Genomic DNA, 24,203 nt, shown 5'->3' with positions numbered 1-24,203 from the left:
GCTGTCTTTGTTTGACCACACAGGTACCCGAGAACTAGAATCAAGAAACAAAATTTTGAGCCTAAAGTTCTAGCCAAAGTATCTGGTAAATTCAAGATATTAAATTTGCAGTGGTAGTAGGATATGGTAAGAGTGTTTTTGTTATTTATCTGTTCTGTCTGTATAATAGAATTTTGGCTTCCTTTGTCTGCTAAAAAAATGTTGAAAACCATAGCTGCCAGCATTCCTCTCACAGAAGAGGATTATTAATTGTTCACTGAAGGAGAAAAAAACAACAATGGTGACAACCACAGAGATAGGGCATTGACTGCCTCCCCTCTCAGCTGGAGGGGTCATGTGAAGATAAAGACCAAACCTGGAGAAGAATTAAATGGAGGTGGGGAAAACAGGGAGGGCAGTGAAGCGCGTACTGGCTGTGGGGAAATGCTTCCCTGCTAGAAGTAATTCAGCTTGATATTTCACTTAACATACTGTAACCTTTTTTCCATAACCTAGAAGGCACTAAAGGATGACTTGAGCTGCAGTTTCATGGCTCTCACCGCTCACGTTGATCCCTCTCTGCTTGTAAACAAAAGAACTTACATAAAGTACATAATACTTCTGAAGGTTCAGGAAAGTACACCTCACTTCTCTGGCCACATTGCGACTTATGCATGTCCTCCAAAACTGAATACACAGTTTCTTCCAATTTACTAAAATATTGGAATGGTACTTATTTCCTCTTCTGTTTATATGAACATAGACATAAATAGGTTCTATTTAGATACATATTTGTCTAAAGCAGCTATTCAGCCTTTTCTCTAAATGACACAGAAGTATTTAAAATGGATTCACACCAGGTCTTCCTTCCTTTTCACTGAGGGACAAGTGACTTGTATAGCTTCATATGCAAGCTTCATACAGATGCTTCAATTCGAGCATGCTTATGGTTGCTTTGTATGGGAAATAAGAATTTGCAGTTGCATATTGCCTGGGCATGAGGAGATAGTCAAAGGAATGATGAGTCAAAGAAATGAAGAAATGAAATCATTCTAAGAACAGTGAAGACTAGTGTAATTTTTATCTTGTGGGAATGTGTAAGATTTACATCCCACACTTGAATACCTTCCCTTTCCCTCTGGCAGCTTCATAGATCTTGTGGAATGTACTTGTAGGAGGATCTGCTTTCAGCAGAGGCCAAGGCCAAGCAGAGCATGGACAGTGAGTTTCCAACATGAAGGCAGAGACCTTGAAATGGTCTCTGTAACAGACAACCAGAACTGATGACAAAGCAGTCAGATGACATATCCATCAAGGCCTTTGTATCTGAGACAGGCAGAAGCTCCACTTTATTCTCATCTTCTGATTTAGAGTATATAATCTCTAGTTAAGAGGGGCAGAATATTAGGAAGTTAATCAAGTGGTAAAGAGATCCTGGTGCAATTTCTTGTCCAGCAAACTATGATTACTGTGAACACCCATGGAGTAAGGTGGACTTTAGGCATGTAATTATAACAAAATCAAAACAAACAAACAAAAAAATCAGTTTATCTAATTAGATATCTGTATGTCCATCGATGACTATGCTTTTAGTAGTAAATTAGCTCTGTTGTTGCACGTGCTTAACACATTTTCCACATCTGGTTTATACCATTTGGGAAAATGGTGTAAAAAAAATAAAAATTTGTGCAAATATACCTATTGAGGTCTCATAGCAGATGGATCCCTCGCAAAATGTCAAAAGAGCAGAGAAATGATGGCCATTTCACAAAGCAGGCTCATTCTTTTCATAGTGGTTCAACAAGGAATTCTAGCGTACCAGAACAGTGAGTTAGCTGTGGATAAGACTCTGATATGATCCCTTCTTCCAGCCTGTAGGATTATTCCCTGAATATATTTTTCTGTACATAAACTTCATAGTTACAGCCACTGTACTCCAGCCTCAGTGGGATCAGACAGGCTTATACAGTAGTTATACAGGGAAGACCCAGGGACTAATTTCACTATCACTGCTCCAGAAGAAATCCTGCACCCTTTTCTTTCCACATTATTATTGATTTCTAGAAATAATTTTCCAAAGTACACCTGAAGTTCTCTCCAGCCTTTTGCTTTTAACTCCCCAACCAGTTTTACAGCTCTGTTCTTCAACCATTCCATATTGGCAGCTTTTTTTGCTTCCTGAACAAGTAACTTTCTGCTGGGTAAGGTGAGAGCCTGTGCTGTCTGCACTGACGGGTCATCTTACCCAGTGAACAAGAGATCAGCAAAGCCAAGCTGCTGGTAGGACACTGCAGTCCCTTGTTATTAGCAAGAACTCTCTCCACAATGTTTTAAAACTGCTTTTTAAGATATACCACAATGAATATTAAATAGCCCAGTGTTATCTATGTGCTAAATTGCTAAAGCAATTCCTCAGAAAGCTTTCATTTTAAGAAAAGACTAAGTTGGCTCACTATACAATAAAACAGGGATTGGTTTGCCCTAAAATACCCCAGAACTGTATTGGGAAAAAATTATAACAAATTTCATTCAGAACAAATTATTCTCTTATTTCTACTAGCACAGATGTATTATAAGGGAAATATTTTATTACAAGAATACAGTACAAAATCAAGTTCCATACCTGTCCATCGGTGCCAATGGTGCCTCCACAATCTGTGAGGAGCTCAGACATGTCATAGTAGCTAATGAACTCCCACAAGCAGGCTTCCAGGTTCAGGTTGCGGTAGAAGCGCAAGGTATTGAAGCCTCTAATTGTTGGGCTGTACTGATAGGGAATAGTCTCTCCAATCACATCTGGATTCTTGGTAGCATCAGTTAAAAAACCATGGTGGGTCTTTACTTCTGTGTAATCCAACAGGTTGGAGCACTTATGGTTTCCAACTCTAGTTCCATCAGGGCTAAGTGTCAGCTCAAAGTTGGAAAGCTCTCTTGTAGAAATAACAGGCAGCATGCCTAAAAACATTAATTTATAGCACTATCACTACATGTCAGTTGTCAAGCCTCCTTAATTTAGCCAGACTTTGTCAAACACTAAGCACGTTATGCAGTGCTCCCGTATTTTGTACTTACACCAATTACTGTACTTCAGAATGCAAAGAAAGTGGATATGCTAAGTATGAATGACAATTTTACCCACAATAACTGTCTGTATACTATGAAAAGACAAATAAAATATTTCTAAACATGTTAATATTTAGATATATTAATATACAATGTATTATTAAATAAAGAATAGTAATTAAATGGTGTATTTCTATGCCCTTCAAAGGAGCTTTACAAAGCTTAGGTCTAGCCCAATTTATGTAAATTATGCAGTTAATCTGAAAATGCTATTCTTCACATCAGAGGCTATGTACCAATACAGTGTCTTATGGATCTTGTTGCAAACTGCACTTATTCATTTGTAACATTTCTCTTTGGTCCTACTGTTAAAAGATTATGTTATTGTCTGTTTAAAATAACATGACCAGTAAAATAGCCCAAATAACACCATATTGTATAAGTTCTCCTAACTCCACAGCTGATTTTCTCATACCATCAATATGTGGCATTGTGACTGTCAGTTTGATGAGGTTGGCATAGTCAGGATCTTCTGGGCCAGTGTAGCGCAGTTTGGCAGAGAATGGCTCTGCTCCAACTACTCCTGATATACGAGGCTGACAAAGACCTAGTGGGAAAAAGAGAAAGCAACCTTACTTTATGTCCATAGGAAAGAATCTATACATTTCTTTCCACTGTTTAAGATGTACTTTTCATCCATGGTACAGGTATCCAAAACCACAAGAATTTTCTGCAGTGACAGGTAAATACTTTGAGAAGTATTTCCCAGGGTTTTCAACAGGAATTTATGCAAAAGAGGATTCAAACAGAAATGATCACTTGATCAACAGGATCACATTTTCAGAACAAGGTGATGATATTGCATCGGTGTCTTTTCAGTTGCATGTGTCAACCTCACTTGCAAAGCCAGTGCCAAGTGCCATAGTTTCTTACAGAGGTCTTCAGAGGCATATGTTTTAATTCCTCCTACCATCCTAAGTTTTATGGAAGATATCTGACCGCTGTTCAGTTGGTTTTGGCATGGGATTGGAGTAGGCAGTGATATGTCCTCACAGAAATTCATGAGTCTCCTGATCCACCAGTAACAAAAGCATAATTAGAAAGATTGTGTCACAGGATATGTAGAAATATTCTGCTTAGAATAGAGCCAGCTCCAAAGCTGGAGCAAGTTGCTTAAGGCCTTGTTAATTTCAATTTTTAATTTCTCCTAGAGAGAGGAACGTGTAACTTATTTTGCAAATCCTCTCCAGTGTTAGCTCCATGTGTTCCAGTATTAGTCCAAGTTTGTAGGACCAGAAAATTAGGTGGAGCCAATGTTGCTCAAATCTCCAAGTAGGAAATTTCTCTCAGGACAAAACAAATTTCTTCTCTGCACATGACAACTTTTTGGTTGGTTGGTTTGGTTGGTGGTTTTAGTTTTGTTTTTTTTTTCCTGAAATGTAAATAACATTGCTAAAGAGACTAAATACATTTTTCTGAATTCCTTTTGAGAGCTTGGTCTATGCACTGGAGGTCAGGCATCTTCAAAGTGGAAAATATTCAGGATTTTTGCAGGTTGCTTTGATCATCGCACTTCTTTCCTTCCTAACATCACAAGTTAGCTCAGGTACTGGAAGTAATTTATGCATGACAACTCAGTCCTGAGTCTGAGCTAATTAGCTCTGCTAATTTGTCAAGTGTAATCCAAATAATGTATTATTACAATAACAAACCAGTTTGTTTCATGTAACAAGAGGGATGAATAATCATGAATGCTTTGACTGGGGAACAATTTTGTCTATGCCCTGTTATTGGGCCCAGTTGCTTTACTCTTTAGTCAAGGAAGACATCAATTCTCAGGTGTTCAATGAGGCCCGAATGCCAAATGAGATTTTGCTTCTGGCTAGGCTTTGATATGCCACTCCCATGTGGATTCTTCGATGCCCAATAGGAGCTGAGACTGTACTGTATCATTACTGCAGTTGAATTCAAAAGTCAACAGAAACCAGGTTTCACTAATTCCATCGCCTGTTATATACTGTTCTCATGAACATACCAATTTGCTATGTGGAATATTATTTAAAGACATAGAAAATTAGGAGAGAGGAAAAACTTTTTCTTTATACAATGCTTTGCTGTGTCAAGACAGTTTTTGCACCACCTCTATGAACAACAGAAGAAAAGTTGACACGGTAATGTTAAAGCTCCTGATCATGTAACCAGCTTTTGTTAGGACTGAATTTGGGATCTGAAAGAGACCTGTGAATTTTGCAGTAGGTGATGATGTCTTACCTTCAGATGTGCTTATAGTGACAATAGGGCTCATAAGCTCAAGACCCTCATTCCCATCTGAATTCACAGCCCGAGCTGCACACTGGACACGAGAACCGGCTTGAAAGTAAATGGAGTCAAGTGTAATCATCTTAGAGGAAGTGAAGAAGGTGTCGAAGTCAACCTCCTTCATGGGACTGGTCACACCATCGGGGCCAGTGGGGGCACTTACGAGCCACCGGTACTGCGTCAGAGTATTGTTGATGCTCTCACTGGCACATATAGAACCAGTCTTGTCAAAGTCTTCGTACTTAGGATTACAGGCCTGCAGAACAAGGCAGATGTGTTTGCTTCACAGCAAAGGAATTTCAAGTAATCAAGAGTCACAAAACTCAACAACATGGAATTGACAATCCCACTAAATCTCATACAAAATCACCTAATTTTGACAGTAATGTATTTAGCACTGTTAGGGTAGATGAAAAGGCATATCTAATTATTCTTACTGAAATAAAAATATTATTTTAAATTGATTTCTAGGTGAAAATGTGGCATAGTTATGAAGGCACTACACTCCCATGTACTACTTTATTTTAATTTGTCCCTTTGATCTAATTCTGCAAATACACTTTGCATTTAAAGACTTATTTTCTTTGATTCTTTTTTTATTTAGAAGAACCATTCAACTTGTGACATTCCTGTGCAAAAGGAATGTGTGAAAAACAAACTGAAGATGGACAAAACATTATTCAAGGTATATGAACATTTATGTAAACTTTTCAGTTGCAAAACTACTAGTAAAAAAATGAAAGAAGCCTGTATTCCCTTCAGCACTCATTTTACAGTCTGTGGCACTCACTGAAAACAATGGCTCATCTGTTATCTCCAGTGATATTAACTCTACAAATTAAGGCAGGATAAGGCAGGAAATACTAAGGTCATGCAATCACAGACACAGTGTGTGTATCAATATTGCACTATTCTCAGTGAGGAACAAGTGAAACATCTTTCTATGCTTTTTCTCCTCCTGAAAATAAATTCATTATCCAGACAAATTAGATTAGCTCTAAGGATAATTCTAGTTCAAACTAATGCGTGTGACTAATATGTGTGACTCATCACCATATGGATTGATACTGGGTGTATAAAATCCCCTGAACAAAATCCATATACTGATTTTGTTCCATTTTTCCACAGAGATACTCACTGTGATACAGATGACAGGATAGCCAGCAATGGGACTGGTTTTGTCTTTGGCTTTAGAAGTATCATCATATATCAACAGAGATGCAACTTGAGGGACAGAGGGAAATGTGACATCTGCCATGCTGTTCATTTCTTCAATGTAAACAATGGCCTTGGCTGTCTGACAATGAAAAATACAAAAACAGTTCTCTGTGAAAATTTAAATAAACAAGCTGGACCTCGATCAGAATATGTCTAGCCTCTGAAACATTCTTCCAAAAGAAGTTCTAAAACCTCAACTGGTTGAGCTATTGAGAAAGGGTTGAGGCACCAAAAGTACACTACGGAGTGGAAAAGGAAGAGCTAAAATGAAAATTTTCTTTTCAGAACAGTGAAAATCCCAGACCTTTAATCTTGTCTCCCTGCTTTTTTGTTTTCACATCAATATTCTGACAGAACCCCCTATGTGCAGTGTATCCTTTAATGCCTGGTGGAAATGGGGTGTTTGTCATCAGCAAAGGCTATGTCTCTTCTGTCTGGCTGTCTGGAGTCAGACTATATGTGGTGTGACACTGCTGAAGCAGACAGGGAGTTTTAGGCATATTTTATGCCAAATCAGAGGAGTACACTGTTTGAATTAAAAGTATGCAAGATACAATGCCAAATAACATGAATTTGTGCTATTTCACCTTGCACACTAAGAATAATATTAACATGATTTTGACAGGAGAAGTCATAGTTCGCCTGAAATTACTCTTTTCATAATATAGAGGTTGTATTCTCAGAGAGTGTTTCTGAGAGGACATCGCTTTCTAAGACTGATTATATGAGCAGAATATGTCTGGAACGATACCCAGAAGAGTTCAGTCTTTCATTGACTCTGTGGCCCCATCAACATCATTGCCTTGACAACAAACAGTTTTGTTTAGGTGTTACTGTGACAGCTGGGATGGCCTTTTTGTCCTTTAATATACAAGCCAAGACGGTGTGACTAAGGCTTAAAAGAAGAGTAAAATGATGAACCAGAAAGTAAGAGGTCTGTTTACCAGATTTTGTTGTTCAGAACTTTGCATGAACTTGTTACCTGTATTTCTGCAACCATGTTCTCATCAGGCTTCAGGTGGACAGTGAAGGCTTCTCTCATCTCCCTTATTCCATCAAAGAGAACTTCAATCTCCACAAAGTGCTGTGTTTCACCCTCCTTGAACTCAATTTCTGAAAACATGAGACACTTAAAAATAAATCTGATGTTGACAACAACCTGTGATTCTAGGCCCAGCCATGAGAGATGGCAGTTAATACTCACTCTTCAAATTACAGATGTTTGCAAATTTAGTTTAACCTATTTGATGCTACAAATAATAATAATGAATAGCAGTGGACACATGTAGAAATCACTGAAAAATAAGACATAAATCAAGAGATTTGCAAAGCTCAAGATTCAGTCTAATGGATCTTAATGTTTTGAAAATCATCTGTGACTAATTACATAAATGTTGGTAACCTATGTGAATGACCAAAAGACTGAAGAATTCTAAATAAATGGTATCCAACAAAATGTAATAAATACAATGGTATATACCAAACCAAAAATAAAGAACAAAGTTGTAGCTCCACAAGATTATTGTATTTTGAAAATCATTGTCTCTGAAAAAACTTCTTAAGTCATGGTGATAAAAAGCTCAACTTTAGCTGATTGTATTTGGTTTGCATGGCAAGGCATTGGTAGTGGGGAGCTCTAGGGCTGGATTCTGCAAGCAGCTGCCAGAAGCATCCTCCATATCTGACAATACCAGCTGGCTCCAGGATGGACCCACTGCTGCTCAAGGCCGAGCCCAGCAGCATCAGTGGTAGTGCCTCTAGGATAACGATTAAAGAAGGGAAAAAAGCTGCTGGACCGCAGCAGCTGCGAAAGAGGAGTGAGAATATGTGAGAAATCACTCTGCAGGCACCAAGCTCAGTGGAGAATGAGGGACAGGAGATGCTGCAGAAGCCAGAGCAAAGATTCCCCTGCAGCCCCTGGTGCAGAGCCAGGTGACGCAGGATGTGCTCCTGCAGCCCATGGGGGCCCATGGTGGAGCAGAGATCCCCCTGCAGCCCGTGGAGGACCCATGATCAAGCAGGTGGGTGCCCAAAGGAGGCTGGGACCCTGGGGGAAGCCTGCGGTGGAGCAGGCTCTTGGCAGGACCTGTGGCCCCAGGAAAGAAGAACCCACAGTGGAGCAGGTCTGCTGGCAGCCCTTGTGACCTCATGAGGACCCACACTGGAGCAGTTCATGAAGAACTGCAGACCACAGGAAGGACTCATAGTGTAGTTTTTGAAGAACTATTTCCAGTGGGTGTGACCTTCTTCCTCATGTGAGGAGGAAGAAGCATCAGAAATAGCGTGTGATAACCAGACTGCAACCCCCATTCCCTCGAGCCAGTCAGAGCTGAGGAATGTGGGAGTGAAGCTACCCCAAGAAGAAGGGAGGGGTGGGAGGAATGTCTTATTTCTCATCACTGTGCTCTGGTTTGATTAGTAAAAAAAATGAAACTCATTTTTCCAAGTAGAGTCTTTTCCCCCCATGCTGATAATTGGTAAGTGATGTCTCCCTCTTCTTATCTCAACCCATGAGCCTTCTGCCATATTTTCTCCTCTGTAGCTGAGGAGGGGGAGTCATAGAACAGCTTTGGTGGGCACTTACTGTCCAGCCAAGATCAACCCATCACACTGAGTTAGGGAGTACTATAATCCTTGACTGTATTAACTACTAAAGAAATAAAAAGTACAGAAACTATTAAACATTTGTGCCTGGAAAGGGTGAGAGTGATCATAACCAAAATAGTAAGTGCATTTCTAATATTTTTTTTATTTTTATCACTTTGAAGATGTACAGAAATAACCAAAAGAAACTTAGGACTGGAGAAGTTGCAGAGAGTGATGTTCTCACTGGTATATAGAAACACCACCATAATCAAAACATATCAGGTGATAAAAACCTCTGCACTTTAAAGGGACAAAAAGCAGTAGTGCATTAAAGCTGAATTGCATATGGAAAATAAGGCACAGTTAGGTGATAGAGACTGATCAGTGAAGCAAAATGCTAAGAAACACTCTTCCTCTCCAAAGCCTTCAAACCAGGACTGGATGCCCTCTCTAAAGAACATATTTTCTCTAACCCAAGTTATTTGGATCAATACAGAAATAATTTGTGAAAACTGGGAGAATTTTGCAATCCACAGTGAGTCTGATTAAATGATCTAATGATCCTTCCAATCCCAAGTGTTATGAAGCCACAGAAATACTCTTTGTGGTAATAAAGAACGCTCAGCTCTGTGACAGCTAAGAATTTTACTGATTTTCAGTTTGCCACACTTCCTCCAGAAAAGTCAATTAATGATAGGGGTTTTGTACCTACGGCTGAATATGCTGGTTCCCTAAACCCACAGGTATTCTGAAACCTGTGGGGAAATTCTGCACATCACAGACCTTTCTCAAAGGCCTGGGGGCAGATGCCAAGAGTCTCTTGTTCTGCAGTAGTAGGTTTCCCCTGAAAACCTTGTTACTATGTGCTGCTGGTGCACAGCAGGGAGAATACTTGAGGTAATGCATGACAATGCTTACAGGTAATGTGCATATGGGATATGTGCATATGACAATGGGTAATGTGCATATGACAATGCTTACAGGTAATGTGCATATGGGATACGTTTCAGCTGACACGAAAAGTCCCTGTGGTTTTCAGGGGGAAAGAGCAAAACTTTAAAATGCAGGAGGAAAATGAGTGGAATAAGCAAACTCTGGGTTGATGATTTTCTTGTGGCTAACAAATTGCCACTTCAGATATCACTAGTGGGAAATGCCACTCTGATGGAATTTGAAGATATAGCACAATGTTGTTGCTGGATGTTCAAAGGTAAGTCATATATTCCAGATGAACTGGATGCCAAAATAGTTTATCCAAAACTATGAAAACACTCCAGCAATGAATGATTAATCTTAAAACACAGAGTACTATCATCATGTATTATCATAAACTTAAAAAGAAAAAAAAATCATAATGCTACAAACTCCATTAGTCATTGCCTAAAGCAGGTAGGTGGGCTATTAATGGAAAGAAGTTTATCAGCAAAGAAATTTCTCATTCTGTTGTACAACTTCTCTCCTCATTCATTAGAAGTGTGGAGCAGAAGGCAGTGAATTCAAAAATACAGAAGGAAAGCTTTATTATTACGAACATAGAAAAAATAAAAAGAAATGTACATTAATTCCTACATACAGCAAATCCCATTATCTTAATGAATTGCTCAAGAACAACCACATAATCATATCCTATAAGTAGATGTTTCTTCAGAGTAATATTATTACACTCTGCAAATATAACTAAGGTTTAAGTCACACATCTTCCACAATTTCTTGAGCTATGGATGTTTTCAAAGGAGTCACAATCCTTTTGTAAATATCTTCACTGATAATACTATAATAGTATACCAACAGCAATTGGCTGTTTAAACCACAGGGGATGTGGTATTCCTGTTCAAATTTAGTTTGTCCACACTGAATAGGAAAATGCATTTTGAGATGTGGTTGCAAAGTATTCTAATTACAAAGTTATTTCATTTTTCAAAATTATGTTAACAGTCATGAATGAAAACAAATAGTTGGATGTGATAAGCGTGATCCTACCTTCTGATATAGGGTGATAGTCTTCTCCAGAAGTAGCAGATCCATCCTTTGTATGAACTCTTACAACAGAAAGTTTGGAAGTGTCTCCCAGACGAAGCACTGGGATTTTCACAATTGCTACTTGCCTTGTGTCCTTTGGTTCACTCACACTAAATTTGGTCTCACCAAATTTAATGATAGCCTCTGTCATTAGAAGAAAAAAAAGGGGTTTTAGAGCACGCAGATGGGCTTCCAAAAGCCAGTAACAATAAACTATTCTCTTACTGTCTGCATCATCCTGGATCTTTATCAGCGTCTCGTTTTGCTCGCCAATAGAGGCACCAAAGGAAGAATCACTTTTTGGAGTGCCAAGAACCAGGCGTAGTTCTTCCTCCTCCTCATGGAAAGTATCATCCGTAAGCACCAGCGTGCAAGGCTTCTCAGTTTCACCTGCAATCATTCTGAAGCTCGTATCAGGCAGAACTTAGGTGTTCTTTTCTCCAATACAGCACTTCTCTCCAAGCCCAAGGCACCTGAATCCTGCTGGCCAAGGCATCCACCTTGACACCATCCAAGTTAATGAGCCATGACAGCAGTGAAAGCAGAATTAGCAATCATTACCTTTCTATGGAAACTCATCAAAGTGGAATCCCCCATTTTGGGACTTCTGTAAGACAAGTTTCTATTTGTTATGTCCACTTTACATGTATTAGTCCTTTTGTTTTACCTAAGAAGAAAATGCTCCTTTCTCAGTGACTTCTTCTACAATGTGCACTTAAAAAAGTAAATATTTGCTCAAGGAAACAGAATAATAAAACCTTTCTAATGGTAATACTAATTACTAATAACGATTACTAATACTAATGGCAGTTTTGTCCTGAAGTTTTATATTTCAAGCCTCTTTTGATTGGACACCCTCCAACTGTGTGGACCTTCACTTATATTATTCTATTTGACTTTATGTCTTTTGAACTCCTACTGATTCCAAGTGACAGTGAATATTGCCTTAAAAATGCTTTGGAGTATGAAACCTCTCAATTCCGCACTCACAAATTAATGTGCCCTGACTTACTAGATGTCCAGAAACTTGAACATCTTTTCTTATGTCTTTTACAGAAGCAGCAAGACCTATGAATGGTGTTCAGTGTCTGGCACCCAGCACGACTAGGTGGGCTCTTCCTCACAGGACTGACTTCTATACCCCAGACAAAAGGAACAGCACAGCAGAAGAGAGATGAGGTCAATTTACTGTATTTTTTCATCGTTACACATGCAAATAAGATCAAGGCTCTTCAAGATGAAGAACCAGACTAGGATGCTGACTGTATTCATTTTCCAAGTTTGCCTTTTCCCCACACTATAGTAAATGAATTATCCCTTAAGAGGAGAAAAAAATGCAAAACACCCATCCCGCTTATTGTTACATCGAAAATGTGAAAACTGAAGTGAAACTGCTGCATATTAAACATGCCTAAGAAACTTACAGAGTCAAAATGTAATTCTAGTAGACCTCTCTGTTACTTGTCTTTCCAGAAAAATGGTAGGGCAACACTCAAAAAAGAGAAAAGTCACTTCTAAGTAGCCCAGATCCATTAATTCTTACTAGCTGGACTCTTTCCTGGTAGCACAGAAGCAATAGGAAAGGTGTAAAGTACAGGACAGCACTAAAACCTGAGGCCAGCCCTAAATAAAGACAGACCAAACAACTCACTTTTTCAAGAGAACTATAATACATGTCTACAGAAATACAAAGGTTGTAATTTCTGTGATAAGGATATACCAAGGATTTAATGCTGAGGACAGAACTTGTTTAAGACTTGTAAAAAATATCACATGTGTGTAAACTTCAAAGGCTAGAAGACCAAACTGCCTCCTGCACATGTAGGAAGAATTAGGCAATATTCTTTCAACATAGTTAACATTTGATTTATTTACATTTCATCTCTGATGAAATGTGGGATATTAAGTACCTGATATTAATGGCCGGTCTTAGGAAAGCCTTGGTGGGAGAAAAAAATTCAAGCAGGAATTAGGAAGCTATATTCCTGTTGAAAGATCTATTACTCATTTCAGTGCAAGTCAAATGTATTTACCAGAAATCTGCTTAACAAAGAGCAAAACTTCTAAAGTTTCCTTTCTGACAGCAGATCTGTGCTTCTACTGTGCTATGCCAAACCGGCTTTTGCTATCAAAAAGATCCTGGCACTCAGGCTGAACCTAAATGAAGACATACTCTTTTGGTTTTTAGTGATTGTTGCTCTAGGTCAGAAGTGAAGAAAATAAAGGCAACATCATCCCATTGTGCATGAAAAAAAACCCAAACATTTGTTTTCCAGAGTGATCTTTTTGGCACTATTTTATGAGAAGACATAATTTAAACACAACAAAACAAAACAAACAAAGCAAAGGTTTGGCATTTGTATCTTCTCAAAAATCTATTTGCCCAGGATTTTCTCCTGGGTAGCTGAGAAGCCTCAGAGAAAAAGGAAAACAAATTCTTATCTCATTTGCTTCTCCTGTGTTGTGCTCACATATGGAATGTGTTTGGAGAGTGTTTACCCACAGGTGATTGTTTCATTGGGTTACTGTGAATTGTTTTGACTCAGTGGCCAATCAGGGTCAAGCTGCGTCGGGACTCTAAAGAGACAGTCATGAGTTTTCATTATTATCTTTTTAGCCTTCTGTAAGTATCCTTTCTGTATTCTTTAGTATAGTTTAGTATATTCTTCAATATAATACAGTATCCTAGAATAATAAATTAGCCTTCTGGGAACATGGAGTCAGATTCATCGCTCCTTCCTGCCACGGGGCACCCCGCAAATACAATACAATGGAAAGCAAAGCAAAAGAAAACATGTTAGACTAAAGGCTTGTAAAATAAGATCAAGAACTTACCAGGAAGGAATGTGATGATGGAACTGTCAGTATTAGGACGTTCTTCAAAGTCCATCATAACCTGAGCCGAACCTTGCCTTGTATAGCATCTCACAGTGGATGTGTATCGGATATCCCCACTCCTATATATCATGGCAGAAACCTGCCCATCATTTTCATTGGCTATGTACACAGATTCTTTAAACTGCATCTTTGGCACTGGGCAGAAAAAACCAGAAAGCACAAATAAAGTATAACTGCAGAAGTTATCATATCTTCCCTCCACCATTTCACATTCACTGATGCCACACTGCACCAGATATAGAACACAAGAGGCCAGACAGCAAACGACTTAACACATCATCTCCAAAATATGAAAAACTTAAAAAAAATAAAATTACTCACAATCAGACACTGAGTCATTAATGAAGATGGTGGTCTTGCTGGGTTCTCCAAGGGCAGCATTCATGGGCATCCTTAGCACAAGCTCAAACTTCTCTGTTCCTTCTAACACTGGCTGTCCAAGATCATCCAGAATTATCACACGAAATGTCTGCATATTGACTCCAGGGGAAAAATCCAAATTACGACTGATGCCTACATAATCTACTCCAGCTACCAAAGGAAAAGAGATAAAAATAGCATTACATATAATTAAAAATAAAAATATCTATCATTAGGCAGTTAATTGTAGATAAATATTTTTCCTTTATAACTTTAGTATTTGCCAAATTCTGGCATTCATGTGAAGCAAAACTATCTTTTGGTATTTAATCTGGACTACACAATAAAATAAGTCAATATTAATTAATTTTATGTTTAAGAGGATTTGAGTCACAAAATGAGGCTGATTCTCTTCTATTGTAAACCAACAGTTTTTCCAGGAAAACCAATGAAATTTGCTTGAAGTGAGAAATGAAAGTAAGCAAAAAGCTTTGAGAGAGACTCTGGAGATGAAGCAAAGTCTTTTGGAAACAGATTTCATATTATTTTGTAACAAGAATGGAAGTTTTAAGATTAATGTAAAAAGGAAAGGAGACAAGGCCAGTGAGCTGACTGGGGGAAGAACTGCTGTTCAGAGGAGTTGTGTAAAACAGAATGAATGGAGAACAAACAAATCAAATTCTGCTCAGGGCATATCAGGTGAAGTCTGCCACCTTACTCTTAAAGGAAGATTGATCTGGCTTTGTTTTATTTTAAGCAAATCAATCCAATCCATAATATGTCAATAAGAAGAAGGCAAACAAAACAAGATACTGACTAAAACATCTTGGAACCAAGGCATTTAAGGTATCCAGGACTTCAGGGAAGGGCTCAGTTTTAACATTAGTTTTCGGGGAGAATAAACAGCAGAGCTCTTGAAACAAAGCTTTGGGGGGAAACAAATTGAAATGGAAATCAGGTTTGGAATTCTGTGAATTTGAGAAAATGTTGCCAGATTAAAGGCCATCATCAGATGGGCACTTGCCTAAAAGCTCTACTGCTGTACTCCCCTAGAGCTAAGCCTCTAAGGCAGGACTCCAGGACTGATAGCTCAGAGCAGCAGATCCACTGCTGCACTGTGTAAGGCAAAGAACCAGGTTCATAGTTTTACAGGCAGACAGTCATGTCAGAACTTTCATGCTGTGTCCAACAGACTAGAGAGCTGAAGAGCTGAGACATTCCCAGCTTTTAATCCTAGTGGTTCTGGAACAATGAATGAAGAGCCTTACAGTAAGGAAAGATATTTTTTTACCAGAAAAAAAAACCCAAATATTCAAGATTTCATAAGGACGTCAGATTATAAAAGCAAGTTCACAACTGAAGCAATTGTGCATTTTTTCAGAATTAATAATTTTCTTCTTCATAAGAAAAGTATATCTATGCATATTGTGTTATGCAGACACTATACATATATATTATGTTTAGATATTCCTGAAATAACAGTAAACTTACAATCAGGATAAGCATCTAAGGAAGATAATTTTTATGCTGCCTCCATATGAATATCCTAGTTTAAACATTATGATATGTTCTGTGAAAAAAATAGCGTGCTAACACTTGATTTTGCCGACAAAAGCTCTGTCAAAGCATCCAAGAACAACACAGCTGAAGCAATCCTGTTCCTGAATAGGGTACTAGGTAATAATTTCTCATTGCCGACAGTAAAAATGAGAGAAGCAAACTCAGCACACTGCCAGTGACCAGTGCCAAGAGTATGCTCTTGAGGCAGCAATCAACTGCCTTTGTAGTTGTCTTTATATGAGGATTTAAAGGCATTTCTCTTTGTGCTATACTTCACAGCAGCTCTCACTCCCGTTTCTCTGAAGTTCTGTAACCACTGAATTTGCTCTAAGAAGAAGAGATCTGCTAAGAGCAACCCAGGTACAATTTTGATTTTATGTGGTTGAAACTGTACCAAGACCCACTGAACCAGCACTTGTGAAATGTGCCAGCACGTGCCAGCAGTGTGTGGCAGCACATGCAGGGTAGCAGCAGCGTGACAGCGGAGCGAAGCGATAACTCACCCTCTGCAGTCACCAGCTCCGACTTGCGCGACCTCACCGTGACAGAGGCGGCTTTGGACAGATCGGTTCCAGTCCTCCACACACGGACCTCAATGTAGCCAGCACTCTCATCAACATAGTATTCATCATTTCCAAAGTAGAATGCTGGTTCTGGTGAAAGAGGTATAATGTCCATAAATGCTTCTTTACCTTACATTGAAGTTAACAAGAGACCATAAAATCCACATTAAACAGTGGAGAGCATTTTGCTCATCTCAGTAAGTGGAATAAAGCTTCTTTTTTCAGGGTTTAGAATTCTTCTAGCTATTTCTGGCTTCTTTTCAAGTATTGGTTTTTATGGTTTTGAGATAGCAATTGTTATATCAGCACTGTGCTCTTTTTCTTGCCTCCTAAATTTTCAACCTTTTGTGTCAGCTTATACGAATCTGTGTACAAAACCAAATGTGGTATCTCATTAAACTGGTTTTAGTTGAGTCCTGTGCACAAGCCAGAAAATTCCTTGCATTTTTCACTTCAGTGCAAGCATATGAAGGTGAGTACAGATAACAAAACTTTAACTTGAATGTTCTCACAGATTACTGTTGCTAAAGCCAGACTGGAACATGACATGTAACTGGAGCTACTCCTGGTAACATTTTCCAGCTAACTAAAGGCTCAAATACTTAATTTCACTTCTCCCACATCTAGCATTTAAAACAAAATCAATCTTATTTCATGTAAACTGAAATGTGAACAGTCTTCATCTTACTATTAAAGCTCCACAGTTCGTAAGAAAGAAGAGCAAAAAGCAAAGGAGATAAAGAGCTATTTCATCTAGCAGACACATTGTTTAACTTCATTTTTTCCTCCCTTTTCCAGTTTTCCTACCCACGGTAATTTCACAAAGTAAACAGCCTTAAAAACATATTCCAGCTTCATCCTGGATGTATATCATCTGCTCTTTTCTATCCTTTCCATTCCTGTTTCAAACATGCAAGATTAATCATGCACAGCCAGTGCCTCAGCTTTCTCACTGCACAGCAGAAATCACAGCTACCTCCCCCAAACACAAAAAGACCTACCCAAGTTCTCCTTGCACTTCATCACAAGTTTCTTATGCTGTCTTGTGAGAATTTATCAGCATCATGAGGCTACAGTATCACAAACATGTTTGAAATTCCATGCAGCATACAGCCAACTTGAATTTAGTCAGCAAAGATCACAGCAATTGCTCAGTGCTCTACGAGCAGCAAAAAAAGAAATTCTTGAATATTCCCCATCAATGAAAAACTGCAGCTGCCTCCCTATTTATCTGCTAAAACTGAAATCATGCAACAAATTAATGGAATGTATTTGGATGTATTTACTGAAAAATAGTGCAGATTCATAGACCTGTTTGAGCATTATCAAAGTCATCAACCTTTGCAGGGTGAAGGACAAACTTGGAATAAGTCTAACTTTGGAAGACAAAAATGTTGTTGGTTCCAATCGAACTTTTTTTTATTAATTCAAGAGTATATGCATTTAAAGATATGTGTATTTGTGTGCAGAGACAGGCAATTTTACTTTATTTACCCATAGAGGCTGGCTTGTCAGTAGCCGTTTTTATACTTGGAACTGTGAAGCTCTTATCTGAAACACTTTTTATGGGTGAACAGGATACACCCTCTGTACCTTTTGGGTAACTACTATTAACTCTGATGAGAGTTCTTACAAGGATACTGAAGCACAGGATTTACATCTGCAAAGCAATGTGTCATTTCAGACATAAAATGTTCTTCTAAATTTTTAAGAGGGACAAAGACTTCCTCAGCCTCTAGACAATAAAAATACAGAATACCTACTAAGACCAAATGGCTATTAATGTGCCAATAGTTAGATAAAGGCAGTTTAAAAAATTATCAATTCTAATACACGTCATTTCTTAAATAGGTATGCTTAGGGTTCAGCACACTTTCCCAAGCCTAATCTTGTTCTTCCGTCCCAATGGTTCTGGAACTTGATCTGGACTTGGCTGCACCTCATTTTAATCACTTCAGTGAGAGGTACTCACATGGAGCCTGCTTGCTCTCAGTTTGCAAGGACAAAGATAGGCCACCGCAGGTTTCCCAGCACAATGAGCATACAGGAGGACAGGTGGAATGGCTCACTCACTGCAATCTGAAAAATCTGAGGAGGTATGGAAGCATTCCCTTCTACTTACTGGGTACATAGGGAACTTACATGATCTGCCTTAAACTAGTTGGAAGGCATAAAATAAAATATTGGTTTTTTCGTACAGCATTATCCTAACACTTGTTTTACTGCTGCTGAAGAAGAATCCTCACACACTACTCATTCCTGTAGTCACAGCCTAACAAAAAATATATAAACCCTCAAGTAGCTTGCCTAGTATTTCAGAGTGAGTTTTTCACACTTTTTGAGGTATGTATGTTCAGTGAAAGACACATTCTGCATGGTTACCCATCCTAGGAAACAAATCCTTACAAATGTTTTCTAAATTCATTTCCTGTAAGCTGTGTTAAAAGCTCCCCAGGGGAAGGAGCAAAGCCAAGCTCCCAACAGGGAAAGCATTGTCTATCTCAGGTCACGTCTGGAAAACACTCTGCTCAATGACTGCAGGCTCACTTACAGCAGACCTTTAATCTAGTAATCACTCTGAAGAGAGAGTACTGCAAATTTAATGGTTCCTCTTAGAGAAATAAGAGGAAGTTTTCTAAGGGTTTTTTTGTTCAGACCCACAGACTTTGCTGGCATGAAGTTACAATAATCAGAGGAGAAAGGTTAGGAGCTTTAGTCCCAGGTTTCTTGGCACAGAAATGAAAACTTTGCCTTGTCCTTGTGCTTAGAGAGTCAGGGGCGTATCTCAACTACAGCACTTGTCAGTCATCAAGCAGGAAAACAAACACACTTCTCATGTTGTTAGGAGCACATCTAACTTTGAAGGTACATCGTCAAATCAGTGTGATAGCACAAAAATGTTTATTTCCAAAGAGGGTTTACCTTTTAAAATTATATCCTTATAAACTGCATTAGGGAGGCATTGCAAAAGAATAGGTTGTTTATTAAAAATCCTTTTGCAGTATATTTAGGACAAACACAAAATAACAGACTCTTTCATGCTGACACCTTGATGAGGCTTAAAACTTAAGGGAATTTCATTGATACATGCTGCCAGTGATGCACACACACTCACACACACACACACACACACACACACACATATATATATATATACACACACACACATATATAAACACACACTCTCAGGAGGAAATAAATAATAGAAGAAAACAGACATGGCACTCCAACATATTCAGACATGGCTCATCTTCTCTAGGGTTAAGACTATTTATTCCTAAAAGCTTTTGCCTTCCTTCTTTCCATGAACAGCACAAACAAGGCTATGATGTGAACATTATGAGTTGCCAGAGCTAGCAGTAGTCTGCTGGGGTAATGCAGAAGGTGCAAACCAGGCTTTGCAAGACTATAAGCCTGTTCTGCTGCAGTCTGGACATGCTAGGGCCATGCTGAATCCAAAGTAAGGAGCCCTGATGGCTGGCACAGGTAATTAACTTGGACACAACACAGACAAACATGGCCAGATTTGGCTGGACCTGATCTGGCTGATACTCAGGCAACACATACAGCCCTACACAATTGCTACTTGCATTTCAGGATCAGGCATTAAAGGACTGATGTGATGGGTCCCACATAACAGATTCCAATGTCACAAACATGAAGTGTGTGAGTTGTAGGTAGACCAGTAAAGAATGAGAGTTCATTAAACTTAAGAAGGAGTGAGCATTTACTGTTTCATAGCAGTAAAGGTCACCTTCTGAAATCTCTCTCATATATGCGTGTTATTAGCAGCAAAAGAAAATCCCAGAGAAACCATCCATTACAAAAAGCTTTGTATTAAGACAATATCAAAGAGGACTTTAAAATCTGAAACTAGGTAGCACCATTCTGCAGCTATTTACACATACTTGAAACTATGCAAGCAACTGAGCTTGCATTTAGCACAATGAATTTAATTTGCCAAGTCATTTATTTTCACTGAATGCTGTAGAAGCAGGGGTCAAGATTACAGTCAAAGCTCAATTCTGTAGCAGGTACCTATTGTGCAAATGCCAATAGCTTTTTATTTGATGTGGTCAAAACAGATTATTTTCAAATTCGTATGTTGCAATCTTAACAGCTTTACAATCTTCTTAGTAGTGTTGTCATAACTTTTGCAATAAAAAAGTAAACTCCCCTCAGAATCAAAATTGCTAGTTTCAGCCAAATTGCCACAGACATAATCTTAACCAAATGATGTCTGCTTTTCCATTTGTCTCAACAGACCATTTCTGTATATTGACTTAAAAAGGGTTTTTAAAACAATCCTGCAAACACTGTAACAGGTAATAGGACGGATTCAAATTAATGCAATCTTTACCAAACACGCTTTGATTCTGTAAGGAAATTGTGTTCCTTTTTTAATCCACAATGGCAGTGCCATGCATTGATTACACTGGCTCATCCCTTAATTACTGTCATTTTATGCAACTTAACCTAGCAATTTCAGTAGAGTAACATGGTGTGAAGCAGCAACTGCTTTGAACAACATCATATAAGATTCACATTTAATTAAGATATGATACACACTAATTTAACATAACAGTTTACATTTTAACTCACCCTTTATGTTAAAGTGCGTCTATGCTTCAGTTTCTCTAGACACAGTTCCATCACAAGCAGCATCTGCCTGGCAGGGGTGGAGCCCATATCTAAACTCTCTGCTACGCCAATAAGCAAAACTCAAATGTGAGCAAAGCAGCATGCTAAAGGAAGCAGACTACAGCTCTAGCTGCAAGAGTGAGGATTGCAGTGAGATGGCTAGTGACACCCCATCTCTGGTCACCTGTACCTTCCTTCTTGACAACCTGCAGTGTTCTTTGTAGCCTGGAGACCAGAGCTAATTCTGATTTTGCTTAATGTCTGGCTGCAGATCATAAACGGTGCAGTAACAGCTCGATGAGCTACAGAGTATTTCTGAACAATGCAGAATAAAGACATTTGAGTGTATGAGGACAAGCTGTAGCTCAACTCGTGGAGGATGCGTGCCTTTGAAGTAAAAATGAATTTTTCAACCATTAGTTAATTATTATGTACAAGATAGTAATGACCACTCTTAAATTGTTTCCCAGCTGCAAATGGCATGTCAGTAGAAAGTCTAGTGTGTGCAGTTGACTCTAATAAGGGACCGTTCCTTGAAGAAATTAATTTAGATTTGTTGGTTTGCTAAGAAACATTGCTACCTTTCTGAAACATTAAATTCATATATCAGTGAACTAACATATACCTGAAAATGTTTAATAGTAGGGTAGTATTGTTATGATTCTTCCACACCCTTCAGGGTATAACCTACCGACGTTGATGTCACTGGAACTACTTCACATGTTGGAGGAGTTTTTCCTATGTTCAGAGGACAGGGCCAAAAGATTCTTCCTGCTCTAAGTATATCAAGCTCCAATTATTTGCCTAAACCATTCCATGATGCAGATAATTGCCCCATTTACCAATGGAAGTAAAAATATAAAGACTAACAGATGAAGAAACAGACACTGGAATCTGGGGACACACCCAACCACGACTATATTGCCTGCAGCAACCATGTGAATTTCACATACCTCTCTTCTACTGGCTATACCTCCCACTGAGCATGAAACCAGCTCAGAATCTTCTACATGCTCTATTTTTAAAATTAATTAGATTACTTTTGTATTACAAGCCTGGGAAATGGGGTTGCTAACAAATTCTCAACAAACTGATGAAACAGAGGCAGACAGATAAATGGAAAGTCTTGGCAGTAGCACTTAAATATACCACACACAAGTTTATCACAAAGAGACCAATCTTGAAGGTGCTAACAGTCAGTGATCATCAGGTAAAACATCAGGTAAAAAAAAAAATGAGGGCTACAAACAGAAATGGTATGAGAAGTTCAGCAGCATTTTAGAAATCAGGTAAAGATATAATATGTAGCCAGGTAAAGATGTAGTATGCAGCTATTTCTGGCTGATCTGACTTTAGATTTTTGCACTTTTATTATTCAGTCACAATGCTGGTTACGTTGAGTTTGCATAACCAGTTGAAACAATTTATTATAGACTTTTCTGCCCACATACAATCAGAACATATTTAGCTCACTGAGTCTTTAGAAGAAAAGTATGCAAGATATCCATCTTAACCAGAGTTACTGTTGAGGATGGGACTTGGCAGCAAAGACAGAGCAGAAGTGAAAATAGAACAACAGCCAGACTTACCAGACCACAAAAGCAAAGCTCTAACAAAAGAAAATACACTCTGCTGTATGTTAAAACTTGCTGTATTCTGTCTCTTGGACTTTTGATTTGTGTGAGAGAGAAAACAATGTCCTGACAGTGAAGTGAGACAGTAACTAAGTTAATCTTTTGAGGATTTACAAGGAAAAGGAGAATCGATGGCATTACAGCCCAATGTGCTACCGTGGTTACAGTGTTCAGTATCTTTTGGGTCTTTAAAGACTATGAGCAAAGTCTCAGTATGAGGAGATTCAAAGTAAGGAAGATGATTGAAGAAGCCTTAGGAAAACTGAATGCAACAAGACATCCTACTCAACTTGATTATCCAAATCTTAAACATGAAAAGCCCTCAGTCACTAAATTCACTCCCTACAAATATATCCAACAATGAACAGATGATTAATTTAGAATGGTTTGCTAGGCATTCATTAATTTCTAAACAGTGTATAATAAATGCAAGATCTACAGTACAAAGACCAATGCCATCAAAACCACAATATGCTACAGCAAGACACAAGAGAGAAAGCAGTTCAATGTATTCTTGAGTGACCTCTCATAAACCAATAATGCATTAGGCTCTGGGATGCAATACCAGTTCACATAAGAACACCACTTCATCAAAATGGTACTAAGTTTAACAGAAGGCATAATTTTTTCTACAGTTCATGTATCTTGTGCCTTCTGCTTATTGGCTATTTTGTGTGCTTTGGGTACAAAAAGAAAAGTTTTCTGCATTTCAACACTGTCCTCAAAATATTACTGCAATTCACATGGAAGTGTAAAACTGGATGTGTAAGTAACCCATTCAAAAACATACAGCAGTGAAGGCTGAAGAGCTTTGTGCTCCACCATCCAGCAGCTGCATCTCTTACTGTAAAAGAGCCACCTGAAATAGATGTGACAAAGTACTGCCTGGAGATCATGTTCTGTCCTCCTCACCTATCAAAGGAACCCAGATCACATGTTTGGACTATATTTCTAGTTATTAAGCAGATGAATAAAAATGAGATTAATCCAACAGCTGTAGTTCACACACACATTTATATACGCACACACACTTATAAAATGGGACACACATACATAAGCCAAAAATAATGCTAAGAAAGCAAATCATAAATGTGCCTGGTTACTCTACAGAATGTCCTACTGCAAGGTATGACTTTAATTTATTTCTGTGATAGGCAGCAAACAGGCAGTTTCCGAAATCTTTAAGGTTATCATCATGGATTGAACATTTTTCACTCTGTTGAACTGGTGATAATAAGAAACTATTAGTAAAGAAAACTGGGAGTATAACTTGTCATAAGCTGGCTGTCCTCCACTTTTTCCCTTGATTTGTTGCCAACCTGGCCACCTGCCACAGGCTGGGGAAAGGGGAGGGGTCATACAG

General features: G+C 38.6%; 1 protein-coding gene across 1 annotated transcript in view; it reads right to left on the bottom strand.

Moving 5' to 3' along the window:
* Positions 1 to 24,203, bottom strand: part of FREM2 (FRAS1 related extracellular matrix 2) — a 123,803-nt gene that overhangs the window by 22,629 nt on the left and 76,971 nt on the right. The window contains exons 7-16 of the mRNA XM_038148566.1: positions 16,506 to 16,655; positions 14,404 to 14,613; positions 14,020 to 14,217; positions 11,410 to 11,574; positions 11,146 to 11,328; positions 7,562 to 7,692; positions 6,500 to 6,658; positions 5,314 to 5,617; positions 3,518 to 3,649; positions 2,603 to 2,934 (exon numbers count right to left, since the gene is read on the bottom strand). Coding sequence (XP_038004494.1) covers positions 2,603 to 2,934; positions 3,518 to 3,649; positions 5,314 to 5,617; positions 6,500 to 6,658; positions 7,562 to 7,692; positions 11,146 to 11,328; positions 11,410 to 11,574; positions 14,020 to 14,217; positions 14,404 to 14,613; positions 16,506 to 16,655 — 1,964 coding nt within the window. The remainder of the gene's footprint in view (positions 1 to 2,602; positions 2,935 to 3,517; positions 3,650 to 5,313; positions 5,618 to 6,499; positions 6,659 to 7,561; positions 7,693 to 11,145; positions 11,329 to 11,409; positions 11,575 to 14,019; positions 14,218 to 14,403; positions 14,614 to 16,505; positions 16,656 to 24,203) is intronic.

Source organism: Motacilla alba, chromosome 1, assembly GCF_015832195.1.
Source record: "Motacilla alba alba isolate MOTALB_02 chromosome 1, Motacilla_alba_V1.0_pri, whole genome shotgun sequence".
NCBI lineage: Eukaryota > Metazoa > Chordata > Aves > Passeriformes > Motacillidae > Motacilla > Motacilla alba.
The sequence above is the reverse complement of the archived record's forward strand: the minus strand, read 5'-3'. Positions and strand labels throughout refer to the sequence as shown.